The sequence below is a fragment of the Anastrepha ludens genome, chromosome 4 (genome assembly GCF_028408465.1).
Source record: "Anastrepha ludens isolate Willacy chromosome 4, idAnaLude1.1, whole genome shotgun sequence".
Taxonomy (NCBI): domain Eukaryota; kingdom Metazoa; phylum Arthropoda; class Insecta; order Diptera; family Tephritidae; genus Anastrepha; species Anastrepha ludens.
This window is the reverse complement of record NC_071500.1, coordinates 6,591,306-6,606,472: the sequence shown is the minus strand read 5'-3', so window position 1 is coordinate 6,606,472 and position 15,167 is coordinate 6,591,306. Positions and strand designations below refer to the sequence as shown.

Genomic DNA, 15,167 nt, shown 5'->3' with positions numbered 1-15,167 from the left:
CACCTGGATTTATAAAGGGTGGTTAAGTTTCAAGGGCCGGTAGTTATTTTAAATAAAATACAATTTTTTTAAGAAATTATTATCATTTCTCTTTATTATGATAATAATGGTACAACTCAATTACGCATGCAACAAAATATCGACCGCGGCCTCGGCAGCACACCTCTAAATACCACCAAATGCAAATAGTTTCTTATGTATTTATCCGCTCTTGGACTGCCGTTTCAGCCGCATTGCTCGCATATATTTGTATGCGAATGCTTATGCTGCTACAACAACAACAACCAGCATTCCACAAAACCGCTTAATTTTTTTCTGATTTGCATTGTATTTGTATCATTTGAAAAAAAAAAAATTAACCATACTCCATATTCTCGAACACAATCGGTTCAACCTACTTGGCATACAATTTTGAACAATATTTATTTATTTTTACTTTATTCGTAGTTAATTGAGTACAGCACTCAAATTCTTTTGTATATTCCTCTGCGCACATTTCCATAAATTATCTTAGAAAAGCCAAATTTACGTTGCCAATTTGTGTTTCTGCTCGTTCTCTTTTTCGCAGGGTCTTACCTTCTTCCTAACATACTCGATATTCTCGGCGGTGCTGGGCATGCTGCAGTTCGGCTACAATACCGGTGTGATAAATGCGCCCGAGCGGAATATCGAGAACTTCATGAAGGATGTGTACAAGGATCGCTATGGCGAGGACATTAGTGAGGAGTTCATACAGCAGCTGTACTCGGTGGCGGTGTCGATATTCGCCATTGGCGGCATGTTGGGCGGTTTCAGCGGCGGTTGGATGGCCAATCGCTTTGGCAGGTGAGCAAAGTGTTTAGTATTCATGCGGATGCGACGGAATGTAACTGATAAATTCGGCGTTTTTCGCCCCCATTTGAATGTTACAGAAAAGGCGGGTTATTATTAAATAATGTGCTTGGCATATCGGGTGCTTGTCTAATGGGTTTTACCAAAGTTAGTCATTCCTATGAAATGTTATTCCTCGGCCGATTTATTATTGGTGTTAATTGCGGTGAGTTGGCAATCAAAAAATAAGAAAAATTGTACTTATAAATTTAGCTGTGAATTGAGCAATTTATTCCCACTGTCACTGTGTTTTTTGTATGTGTACCGCAGGTCTTAATACATCGTTGGTGCCAATGTATATCTCCGAAATAGCGCCACTGAACTTACGCGGTGGATTAGGTACCGTAAATCAATTGGCTGTGACAATAGGTTTACTACTATCCCAAGTGCTGGGAATCGAACAAATTTTAGGAACTAATGAAGGCTGGCCAGTTTTACTTGGCCTAGCCATATGTCCAGCAATATTGCAATTAATATTACTGCCGGTGTGCCCGGAATCGCCCAGATATCTGCTCATCACGAAACAATGGGAAGAGGAAGCCAGAAGAGGTAAGCTGCTTTAGTAACATGGCAACGAAAACAAAAACAAATTAGACTGCAAAATGCATCCGAAAATTCATTAAAAAAAACTTTAAAAATTTTTAATTGCTTTCCCAAAATCTATGCATCACAGCGCTGCGACGTCTACGCGCCTCGAGTTCGGTGGAGGAAGATATCGAGGAGATGCGCGCTGAAGAGCGCGCTCAACAGTCCGAAAGCCACATGTCCACCATGGAACTAATCTGCTCGCCCACACTGCGGCCGCCATTGATAATCGGCATTGTGATGCAGCTGAGTCAACAGTTTAGCGGTATCAATGCGGTGCTTTACTACTCAACGTCGTTGTTCATGAGCTCCGGCTTAACGGATGAGAGCGCCAAATTCTCAACGATAGGCATTGGCGCAATAATGGTTTGAATTACAAAAATATTTGATTCTGAATGTAATTTTTCGTGACTAACAGATTTCTTTTTTTTGTGGTTTTCTGTTTTCTTTGGTTCAAATACCACGCAGGTGCTGATGACGCTCATCGCAATACCGCTGATGGATCGCACTGGTCGTCGAACACTCCAGCTATACGGTTTAGGTGGCATGTTCATATTCTCGATATTCATAACGATTTCATTTTTAATTAAGGCAAGTACACACATGAATGGAGCCAGCATTCGCAGCACAGAATGTTTGGCTCGACAGTATCAATGGGCAAGTATTACAGATAAATATTTTCAAAAATCTATTTGTCACTCGATACGAATTTATGGTTTGTATAGAACTTATTTTGAAACCTATGCTCGTTTTAAGTCTGTCTTAAAGTTATCCATTTAGTTACTTTTAAAAATAGTCAAATATCGAATTGTATAGAAAAATATCTCACAAAGGACTAATTAGTTGTATTTTACTGCATGCCAAGATATGAAAGGAATGTTTAGAACAAATTTTTCTGTTAACAAAATATAGTCAATTTATATACAGTGACTAATGTATGAGTATGTACATATATACATATATATATTTATAATACAGTTAGGCAGTTTCAAGTCAATTTATGCAGTAGAACCGAAATCCAAAATCCATAAAAGCATGTATGGCATAAAAACATATTTACTTAGTCATAAAAATCGTGAAAAAAAATAAAAAGGAATCATTTAAAAGCATGTGCACGCTTTGCGATTTTTAAGTTGAATAAAAATACAATAAAATTTTGCTTTTCCACATTTTCAAAATGAGCTTTAATATCTCCAGTAGTTTTGTAATGCTTCGTATTTAAAGGGTCATCCAAACACAAGTTTCTTTTCAATAATTAAATGAAGAAAAATTATTATTTTTTCGCTACATTTCACCGGCCGACAAAACAATTTTTTTTCTTTGCACCCTCGCTGACATGAGAGAAAAATTCCATTTTAAATTTTTTAACAGTACGTTGCGATTTTTTGAAGGATTTCAAAGCTTAGTTTATTAGTTTAAAAAACAGACTCCAAAAAATTGGTATAAGTCTTTACAATTGTTTGGTGTTGAAATGAAATATCAAAAGAAAGAAGAATGTGCAGGAGATTTAGAATTGTTTTCCATTTAAATTATTATTCATTATTATAATTATTCAAGTGAAAAATGTTTTTTGCAGTTTCGATCCTACAGCATTCTTGAAAACTCGCATAAATTCCACTCTTTATTGGGTGCTTGACCTCCTCCTTTTTGTGTTGTGCCCCTTGAATCGACCTGCAGTTTTATGGTGCCTCCAAAAGGCAAATGGTGTTTTTTTTTTTTGAGAAGCTTTTTCATGGCAAAGATTTACTCGCAGGCTTACCACTGCCTGCCGAGGGGTGACTGCTATTAGAAAACAAGTTTTTTATCATTTTGTGTTTCACGCTGTGGTGTGGAATTCGGATTATACCGAACTGTAGACCCAATCTTGGGATTTCCTTTCTATTTGTTCTAATGACCCGTACACAATTATTTAACGCTTTTACGCATAGTGCCCCATTGTTTGTTTGTTTGTATACTGCATCTATATATGTAGGTCACAACAGTCAAATATGAATGACCCAGCCGCTTGCAAAAAATAATAACATCTTCCGACAGGGTGATTAATTTTGCGCCCCCTTGTAGTTCGCTGAAAGAAAGCTAGAGGCACAAAGATGTGTGATGATTCAGCTAAAATAGTGATATTTACCATAAGTGTTTTTAGAATGAAGGGCATTTTAACAAAGGAAATTTTTAGCATTTTCCAAAAACATAAATTTTAAAACAAAAATATTTTCAAACTGGCCGCACATTCTCCTTTCTTTTGGTATCCACGCTAATTTTCCAAAATTTTATTCACAGTTTCTGGCTCTATTTCGCCAATAGGTCAGTCGGTATTCATATTGAGCAGCTAAATCGTTACAAAATTACCCGAGTAAATCGATCATTTAGAGTACAGCACCAAAAATCTAGTAACTTAAAGATGGCGAATGCACATCGCCAAGCTTAAAAATTTGAATTCTTCACAAAGCCGCTTAAATAAAAATACTTGAAATTCCGTGAAATATATTTTCTAATATTTTCCATAAAATTTGACATCTATGTGCATAATTAATGCTTCCTTAAGGAGGGAAGTCCATGTAGAAGCCCCAAAATCGGTAATTTTTTAAACATATTTTTAAAGGCGATAAAATAATTATATTATTTTGAAGCTTTAACAGAACTTTATTTAACATTTCGAGAGTACAAAAAGTTGTTTTTTTCATTTTTTTTTTTCAAAATGGCGGCTCAGGACCATTTCTTGTCGGCTGCCAACGGCGCGAGGTCCCAAACAGCTCTATTTATAACTCTTAATCTATCGATCTGAAAAAAAAAAAAAATTAAATTGGTTTTTTTTTTATAAGATATTAGCGGAAAAGATGAAACTATAAAATTAAAAAAACAAGTATAAAATTAATTATAAAATAAGCCTTTGCAAAAAATCAGAATTTAGGGCTATTTTATTGACATTTTTAACGCCCAAAAAGTAATTTATTAAGGCGAAATATCTGAAATTTTAGGTTTATCCTTCCGATAGTAATGTACCGAAAGGCCTCACCAAACTTCAAGCAAATCGGTTGATAACTTTTTGAGTTGCAACACGAGCAGTTTTTAAAAATACAGTTTGAGATAAATGAGTTTAAAGTTAGAGGTACAGGAGCGCGTGGACCGCTCTCTACATAGTTAATGGGCTATAGAAGCTATAATATTAGGAATTTCCGCATGAAAATTTCATTGTATATTCTTTAGGTACTATACTTTCGAAATATCGAAAAAAATCGATTTCTTGAAATTTTTACATGGACTTCCCCCCTTAAGCCATAAATTGAAAAGTGATAATGAAGCTGGGCGTTATTCGCTCTTTTGTGTAAAATTCTCTTTAGTCGGTTGTGTGACGTGTTGCCAGTGGCGCATCAATGTTTATAGATCTCATTGCACACTCTCCAAAACTATAGGCACACTCTCGCTTGCGTATGTACATATTAAACGGAAGACGCAAGGTTTGCGAGCCATAGCAACTTTTCTCATTCGCCGATGGGCGTAAATTCTATTAATACACTCACTGTTGCTGTAATACAGTAGTCATTTTGGAATTAAAAATTTCGGCGCTATCATTGTCGAATGAGTTTAGGACTTGAATAGAAACTTGTATTAAGACCACTTCGAATTTTTGCATATTTTTTAACGCTTTTGTTGTGTTTTCTTAATACCTGTGTACCTTTTTGCACTGTAGCTTTTCTAGCCAAATTAATTTGTGTTTGCATGCTTCGGTGTTTAACAGTTATTTACACTATATTTCGTTTCTAGGTTAAGTATTTGAATAAATGAGTTTACAAGAATCCCAAAGTGCCAAGTTTCGCGATTCTTTGGGCAAAATGGAATTGCACGAAATTCTACAATCGTTTTGAAGTTCGCAATTTCGCGTGAAAGTGCAAAAGTATTTATTTGATAACGCGCCAATCAAACTAAAGATAAAATAATTCAAAATATAATTAAATTAAATTAAATAATAATACTAAATGACATTTGAAAGCCCAGTAATTTTAGCCAAAGATGGTAGTCAGTAGCTTTTAACTCAACAACTAAGGAATTTGAGTATACCAATTCAATTATCGGCTGATTACCTGTAGGCACTCCGTCAATACACAAAATGGCTGTTGAGTGCTAAAGTTCTCGGCAGCACCTCTGCATACTTCTACATTTTCTTGCAGATGTTTTCACTAACTAACGAAAAAAAAGTTTTCATCAGAAAATAAAAAAACAATTTGTATTGAAGCAGTATCACGAGTCTAAAAACGAAACCCGTTTTTTATTGGGCTTCTATTTCTTTATTTATACCTTTTTATTTTTTTCTTTACATCTATTTAATAATTCTTTAACTTTTATCCTTTTAAAGGTTATGCTATGACGTGATCTCTTTCGAACTACTCAAAACCATATTTTCAGAAACCACTTAGAAACATAGACAACTTTTTTATCGCCAATATTTATCTATTAGCTAAAATCCAGTACTCTCCATCTGGCTGGAGCGCTGAACAGTTTGGCTAATTTATCATTCGAGGCAACAAAAGCACATTGTCCGTTGATTGCCACTCGAATGCCACATTAAATAAAAAATAAATAATTGGCGCATACACTTCTGTTAGGTGTTTGGCCGAGCTCCTCCTTCTATTTGTGGTGTGCGTCTTGATGTTGTTCCACAAATGGAGGGACCTACAGTTTCAAGCCGACTCCGAATGGTAGATATTTTTATGAGGAGCTTTCTCATGGCAGAAATACACTCGGAGGTTTTCCATTGCCTGCCGAGGGGCGACCGCTATTAGAGAAATGTTTTTATTAGTTTTGGTTTCACCGAAATTCGAACCAACGACCTCTCTGTGAATTCCGAATGGTAATCGCGCACCAACCCATTCGGCTACAATTTTAAAATATATTCACTTTAGCCCGATATTACCACCTTTTGCCTTGACTATAGCCTTCAAACGGTCAAAAAATGAGTTGCACGAATGTGATCTTGCGGTATTTTGGCCCATCCTCGTATAATCACTTTTTTCAGCGCATCCATACTGGCATATTTTTTAGTCCTCACCTTGCTCTCCAAAATGGACCAGATAGAATAGTCCATCGGATTTGCGTCTGGCGAATTCGAAAGCCATTGTGTGGACGAAATGAAGTGTGGAACATGATTTTTTAACCATTCTTGGTTTACACGAGCTTTATGAGACGGTGCCGAGTCCTGTTGGCACGTCCATGGTCTACAATCGAAATGTTTGCGTATCCACGGCTCTAGAGCAGCTTCTAAAACATTTTCCCGATAATAAGTCGCATTCACTTTGACACCAGGCTCGATAAAAACGATTGGAGAGCGTCCATCAGGAGCACTGCGCCCCAAACCATTACTTGCGATGGGAAATTGCTTCGAGTGGCCATACGTAGGCTCCAATTCTCGTATGAGCGTGCGGTCAAGTAAACACGATCGTTTTGAGTGTTTATGAACTGCTCAATTGGGAAATTTTTTTCATCAGAAAACGCAATGTTAGGAAATTCGCCACGTTCGTGCAAGTGCAACAACTCCTTTGCTCTTTCGCACCGAACTTTTTTTGCTGGGGGGAAAGATCGTGTGCTTTTTGGAAATTGTAAGCCTTGACCTTGAGCTCATTTTTCAATATGCGTCGAATGCTGCCTTGCAATATTTTCAGTTCTTTGGCCATTTTTCTTCCACTTCGACGTGGATTTCGTTCAAGTCGAGCCTTCACTTTCCGAACCATTTCTGGCGTTGTTGCGGTTTTTTTTTGGTCCACCTCCATAGCGTTTTGCAATGCTACCAGTATCATTGTAACGTTTTATAGTGCGATACACAAACATTTTATTCACTTTGAGGTGACTGAGCTCACGAACAATGGCTGGTTGTGATTTTCCTGCCAAATATAACGCAATCGCACTATTACGTTTGAATTCCATCACAGAAAAAAAACATTCAACAAAACTGAGACGCAAATGCTTTTGTTGGCTTATAAACAATATATTGAACTGTCATTAAAACAATTTTGACGTTGATGTCTTGAGCTGTTTTACAGATACAAGCAGTATCAATTATCATCAAATATTAATATTATTATTACCGTTACCGAACCAAATTGTACATTGAGTGATTTTAAAAAACTTATTTACACCAAATGCAGGCGACAACACTAATTTTTATTTATTAATTTAATAAAATTTATGAACTAATCAAAATTAATCAGCCAACTTCAGTTTTGAATAACTTTTTTACTAAATCAACGAAAATGATTTTGAATGATGGACATCTTTATTTTGACCTTTAGGCGCTCCATCGCTTGTCTCTTTACTGCAGTTTTCTTTCAAAAATTAGAAATTCTCCGATAGAGTTATTGACTTTGCGACACTAATATAAAAATTAAAATAATTCGAATAACAAATACGGGAAATAAGAACAGTTATCATAAACTGAAAACTAAACAAGCAGCAATTCATCTTAAAAACGGAATATTTACACATAGTTTGTGTGAGAAAATTTTAGCCGCCAGTGGCGCGTATTCTTCGTGTTTAAATAATTCTCATCAACTAATGCTGGAAATCATATGATATGCTATTTTGAACAAACACTTGCCTAAAAACTCATTTATTCAAATGTCTGTCCCCTGCAACATAAAATAATTCTCGACTTGGCAGGCTTTTTACCCTCTGCGAACAAGCACACTCACAAAATATGATCGTAATTTAATATTATAATTTCATTTTCTTCTTGATTTGGCTTTCAAATGCTTTGTTTCGTTTCACAGCTGAAACAGTTATGCAGGCTAGATAAGGGCAGTTGCTGCTCGCCGCAAAATATGCATGAATTGCTATGCCTGTACACACATCTGTGCATATGTGTATGTATGTGTGTGCAAGTGTGTATGTGTGTGCAAGTGTGCATGCAGTTACCAGCGAGCCAACTCTTCTTCTTTAGCATTTAACTGTTTTGGCTAAATTATTGGTTGAAGAAGAAAATCTTGCACTTAAATTCCAAGCGATTCGGCAAGCAGTGCAACACAAAACAAAAGACTTAAGACACGAACACTCGCAAAGTTAAATAGAAAACATTTTAAGTGCACCATTTTTAAAAGCAAAACACAAAAAATACCAAAAATTCTAACCAAACTTACACACTTATGAAAAAAAATAAAACAATAGAACAGCAATTACACAATCGCTAAACGCCGCCACCAAGCAGCAACACCGAAAACGCGTTTGTATATACATGAACACTTATGTATGTATGTATAGCCAAAAGTGCGATAGACAGTTATTTTGTAAATGTCAAAATTACACAGTGCAGTATAATTTTTCACAATCTCAATTAACATTTTTTTTCTATAAATATTTTGGAAATATGGCAACCTTGTTAAAAGTCAACACAGCTGAAGCTTTTCGAGCAGCCAGTAACACAACATTAAAATCATTTTTAGCATAAAGAAACTAATTAGCTATAAAAGTAGTCAATTAAAAAGTGAAAAATAATTTGAAAACTACCTCAACTGATGCTTAAATGGATTTGTAAAAATTTAAAATATGGCCTATGCCTGCCTTAAAAACAAAAACTGAAACTTTAGGGCTAGAAATGTAATGTAAAATAAAAGTTTGAACTTTACTTGGTAGCCTTAGGCCCTCACCGGTTGAAATGTAAAAATTATTTTGTACAAAACAAACCGATTTTGCGAAATCATATCTACAATTAAAATTGATTTTTTCTAGGCAACAGAAAAGTTTCTTCATAGGTACAAATGTCTTGCTACTAAATCAAACAGTTATACCGTTTCGATGCTGTAAGTCAGTAGCCAAAACATTCAACTTGGATTATTTTTATTTAATTATGAAACTTATTTGATGAACTTTATTTTCTCTTTGATTTGGTTTGTTGGGTACATTATTGAATTCCAAAACAAAAAAAAAAAAAAAAACGAAAAAAACGAATCAAAAATAAAAAGCCTACAAATCATCGAGAATTGGTAACTACACGTTTTGTATAGGAGTTTTTTGGTTATGTACAGGAAATGATCGATTGGATGTCGTATCTGTCTGTGGTGTCCACGCTTGGATTTGTCGTATTCTTCGCGGTTGGGCCCGGCTCCATACCATGGATGATCACCGCGGAATTGTTCTCGCAGGGACCACGACCCAGCGCGATGGCAATCGCTGTGCTAGTCAATTGGATGGCGAACTTTGTTGTCGGCATTGGTTTCCAAAGTATGAGGGTAAGTTGACTCATTGACAATTATTTATTTGTGTGTAATTATTCAAATTTTCAACGGCTCTGAAAACTCGTTTCCAACTCTTTCTCTCCCGTTGACAGACTGAATTGGAGAATTATACGTTTTTGCCATTTAGCGTTTTCTTAGCTATATTTTGGATATTCACCTATAAGAAGGTTCCTGAGACTAAGAATAAGACGTTCGAGGAGATTTGCGCGCTGTTCCGACACGGAAATGGAAGGTACAGACCAATTCATAAAATTTTTGTTTTTTTCTAAATTGAATATAAATATTGTATTTAAAAAATGGATTGAAAATTGCGTAATACGTACACTAATTCTCATCATCTCAATCGAAAAGAAAAAGAAAAACAAAAAAAAAGAAAACAAAAAAAATACTAACTCTATATTACAAATACTTATTTCTTGACGGTGCTTAAGAAAAACACTTAAGAATTATTGAAGTGTAAGAGGTTCTCATTTCATTAAGTAAATTAATTATTTGGAAAAGTACTTAAAACGCTGATCGGTATATTTAAAAAAAGTATGACAAGTAAGAGAATATTTGTTAGTGTAAATAATTTGTGCGCGCAAAAGAGTATGAAGGCTGTCCGAAATGTTATGTCCGTTGTTATGAAATGTTGTCCGACCAAAGACGAAAAGGTGGTGGCCCATCTTAAACTAAAGCTAAGTACCTAAGAACTAAGTGAAGCCAAATTCGTCTGTCTAGACAGATTCTGCGCTATTATTCCAATTTAATTACTAGCAGTACGTGGCTTCACTTAAAAAAGTTATTAATTCTAATTAAAAGGAAGCTCAGGATGCTAAACTTTTCTTCCCACAGAGCCCAACAGCCCATTGAATTTTGCTAACCTCAGTTTCCAACTTCGCTTTAACACCATAGTCTCGCAAAATCGGGACATTTGAGGTGAAAATGCTGAAATACCTGCTCCTTGCCTCCTTCGAAATAGTTATCTCAATAGAAACTTCAATTACGGCTTCGTAATAACCGCTTAAGCCCGGTTAAGCTGATAATTTATTTCCATCACCTCTAATTCACGTTTGGCCAAAAGCAGATTTGAGACATTAGTTGACTTGATATTCACTATGCAGACTTAAAAGAAAAAGTAGCTAAAGGCATCCACACACACATTAAGTTCGATTCATGATAGAAAATGTTTTTTTTTCTAATAGCGGTTGCCGCTCGACAGACAATGGCAAGCCTCCGAGTGTTATTCTGCCGTGAAAAACATTCTCATTAAAATCAATTTGCCGTTTAGACTTAACACTTAACCGAAAAAATGTCTGCATTATTACTTTATTATTGAGCCTACATGGTGGCTCCTAGAACACTCAGCCTCCTTAAGGATTTATCCGATGTTAGCGCACAGACATCTACTCTCATCGTCTACGACGAAGCACCACAGCAGCGGAGAAAGAACACCCCCTTGGGGACATTCTCGCTTGGCCCTGACTGTGATTTGTTCGTCACTGCCCCCACCAGCGGTTAACAGCCTCTCAGAGAGCATGGAATATATCCATTTTACAATGATTTGTTTAACTCCGTGTCGTTCGGTAGAAGAACATATCGAGCCGAAATTGGCATTATCAAAAGCCCCCTCAATGTCCACGAACACGCCCATTGTGTATTCGTCAGCTTCCAGCCGGGCTTCAATCTTGCTAACAAGATCGAGTAAGGCTGATTGACATGATTTTTCACTCTGGTAAGGGTGTTGATTTCTACTAAATGGACTTCTCGGCAATACCCCCATTCGTATATGTTTCTCCACCACTCGTTCCAGACTTTTCAACACGAACAATGTCTAACTGATTGGTCAACAGCTTTTTGCTAAGGAATAGTCGTCTTTTCCTGGTTTCGGAATAAATACTACTCTTACGCGTCGCCATTGGGATGGTATGTAACCAAATGCAAGACAGGTTGTGAAGATTCTTTTCAGGGCCTCAATCAGCCTGTCTCCTCCTTTTTTAACCATTGCTGGATATATTCTGCTAGGTCCAGGGGACTTAAAGTTCTCAAAGGAAGACAAAGAAAACCTTATCGATTCCTTTGTCACTATCCGACTAGCAATATACCAGCTGTACCTAGAGGTTCCACCGTTGCTACCGTTATTGTTCATGCCACTCTCAACTTCAGAGAGAGTTCTACTACACGGAAAATGGGTTTCGAGTAGAGCATTAAACGTTTCCGATTTGGAAATGGTGTATGAACCATTAGGTTTTCGAATGGAATCCAACCTTACTGAGTGGTGTAGATGAAAGACCTTACAAAGTCTCGCTGTTTCCCTCATTACTGCAAAAATTTCTATAGGATTCAAGTTTGGCTTTCCGTAGAGCTTAGAATGACAGCGGATGTTATTCAAAGATATCAAATGCTTTGCTGAGCAGCCGTTAGGTTTTTTTTGTGTTGTGACAATCTCTGCCTAAAATACTTACCTACTTACTTACACGCCACATGAGGCACTACAAAAGTATGTCGGTTTTGGCCGTATCCAAAATAGCGCGTCAGCTGTTTCTGTCCTGCACTCGCTGGCGCCAGCTATAAATCCGGAGCGCTGACAATCATACGGCACCTGATCCTTCCAACAAAGATGTGGCCTTCCTCTAACTCGCCTTCCTTTTTGGGGACTGTGTCGTAGACTCGCCTTGCTAGAGCGTCTTCGCTCATACAGTTGACGTTTCCGATTTGGAAATGGTGTATGAACCATTAGGTTTTCGAATGGAATCCAACCTTACTGAGTGGTGTAGATGAAAGACCTTACAAAGTCTCGCTGTTTCCCTCATTACTGCAGAAATTTCTATAGGATTCAAGTTTGGCTTTCCGTAGAGCTTAGAATGACAGCGGATGTTATTCAAAGATATCAAATGCTTTGCTGAGCAGCCGTTAGGTTTTTTTTGTGTTGTGACAATCTCTGCCTAAAATACTTACCTACTTACTTACACGCCACATGAGGCACTACAAAAGTATGTCGGTTTTGGCCGTATCCAAAATAGCGCGTCAGCTGTTTCTGTCCTGCACTCGCTGGCGCCAGCTATAAATCCGGAGCGCTGACAGGTTCTGCAGAGTGACCTTCTCCTTCCTCGTCTTCCATTTTGGAATACTGTGTCGTATATTCGCCTTGCTAGAGCGTCTTCGCTCATACAGTTGACATGGCCAGGGCAGGAAAGCCTGTGTATTTTTACACCCTTACCCCTATATACATAGCTCATAGCCAGTTCACCGCACACGATACTCGTCATCAATGCGGCAAGGACCAAAAATTTTACAGATAAGTTTTCTCACAAAGTCTCCCAAAACTTCCTCATCTGCTGTTGACATCGACCATGCTTCTGCATCATATAGCCAGACGGGAAGGATGAGAATTTTATAAAGTGTCAGTTTGGTCTTTCGAGAGAAAGCTCTACTTTTCAATTGCCTGCTGAGGCCAAAGTACCACCTGTTAGCAATAGTTATTATCCAGGCTCGCGTAATTTTTGTTGTTGATGCTGGTCCCAAGGTAGACAAAGTCTCTCACAACTTCAAATTTCTGGTTGTCAATACTGAGATATTGTGCAAGACGTGAAGACTCCTTGACTTGAAAGTACTTCCTTTTCTTTTGCCCTCATTCACGGCAAGATCCACCTTATCCAGCCGAGCATACAGCGCGGTGGTTACGCTCATAATGTCGGTGTCATCGGCATATGCTAGTGGCTTAATACTCTTATGGAGGATAATACCACTTTATCCCGGCAGCGTGAACGATTTTTTCCAGTAAGAGGTTGAAAAAGTGCCAGGATAGAGAATCACTTTGTCTTAAACCTCGTTTGGTATCGAATGGCTGGGAGAGGTTACTTCCAATTCTGACGGAGCTTACCGTGGCGTTCAATGGTATCTTACACAGCCATATTAGTTTTGCGGGGATACCAAACTCAGACATAGCGGCCTAAAGCTAGTTTGTACACGAGTATGCGCCATCAAATGCTCTTTAAAATCGACGGAGAAATGTTGCGTGTCGAGTTGTTTTTCATGCGTCTTTTCCAGGACTTAATGTGAAGATTTGGCCTATGGTGAACATATCAGGTCTGATAAAGTCCGATCAGTTTGTCGACGATGGGATTCATTCTCTCACAGACTGCAGGATCACCTTTCTTATATATTGGGCAAAGCACACACAGGTTTAAGTCGCTTGGCATACTCTCATCCGACTATATTCCGTAAAGGAGCATATTCTTCGCCTCCAGTTTTGAATAGCTCGGCAGGAAGCTCGTCGGCTGCAGCGGCTTTGTTGTACTTGAGTCGCTTAGTGGTTATTCACACTCTGTCAAGGTCGTATGGTAGTATTACGATTCCGTCAACAGTGACTGGCCATCGGAGTCTATTTCCTCATCCGATGGTCCGTCCCTCTTTAAGCAACTGGGAGAAGCGATTCCTGAACATGCCTTGGTCATCCATCACCAGATCTGTTACCTAGCATCTCACGCTCTTCGAACTCACGTCTACCACATCCGGTTTTGTGCGTTAGAAGAGACGCTTCTCTTTCCTCCTCAAATCCTTCTCTCTGCCTAAAGCCATAAGCATACTCTTTTTGTTCAACTTAAGGTAAAGCGAACTCTTGGTAGAATTCTTCCATCTTGATTTCTAACCATCGAAACTTATCGATAATAACTAAAAATCGACAAAAAGTCAATCGTACTGTATTTTACTAGCAGAGATACTCCATATTCGTACATAGTTCGAACTCTGCCCAGAAAGGTTTGGTTAGATGGGATGCTCTGAAGAAAAGTTAAGTTCACTCAGTGACCGCAAAAGGCCAACTATGGTGCCCAGGAGAGAAGAAGTTACTCGTAGGTTCTGCTTGTCAAATGTGTATTTGTTAGTCTGAATTAGGAGTGGAAGAGTCTAACAAACTTAACAGCTCTGCTCAAAGTGTCTATGCTAGTGAACAATAGAAGAAGGATAAACTAAAATGGACAGATTGTGAATGATTTTCGCCACCAATGTTTACCTTATGAGGGGTCTTAAAAAACTCTCAAATTTAGATAACCATTTGGTATTCTTGACGCGCTTCTGTGTATTCGGTTACGAAGTTCAAAATGCTTTGGAAAAAATCTTGTGGATACATAAAGGTTTATACTTCACTTATGTAGCCAAATCCTTAATCAAGCAGCAGCTTCAGCCAGCTACTTCAACACTCAAGTGAATCGTATAGGCCATAATTTGCAGAGTCAAGCCTTAACGCTTCCACACACTAACTCAAGTAGCGTCCCTAATACTCTTGCAAATAAAATAATAATATATAAAATTTTCCCCCTTTTGCGAACACAAATTATTTCACTTCTCCCTCACAACACATCGAATACGCCAATTATTTATTACTCAAATTATATTTTATTTTGTTTAGCCAACATCTGCACGATTTTTGAAATTCTTTTAAGTTACTTATTTATTTGCTATTGCTTTCCTTTAGTCTTCAGTTTAGATTTGTAAACTTTTCTTTCGAACTCA

General features: G+C 37.5%; 1 protein-coding gene across 1 annotated transcript in view; it reads left to right on the top strand.

Annotated features, from left to right (window-relative positions):
* LOC128862431 (glucose transporter type 1-like) overlaps positions 1 to 15,167 on the top strand; it is an 87,094-nt gene that overhangs the window by 48,091 nt on the left and 23,836 nt on the right. The window contains 7 exon segments of the mRNA XM_054101041.1: positions 569 to 825; positions 912 to 1,036; positions 1,141 to 1,419; positions 1,544 to 1,821; positions 1,924 to 2,046; positions 9,465 to 9,668; positions 9,767 to 9,906. Of these exon segments, the coding sequence (XP_053957016.1) occupies positions 569 to 825; positions 912 to 1,036; positions 1,141 to 1,419; positions 1,544 to 1,821; positions 1,924 to 2,046; positions 9,465 to 9,668; positions 9,767 to 9,906 (1,406 nt within the window).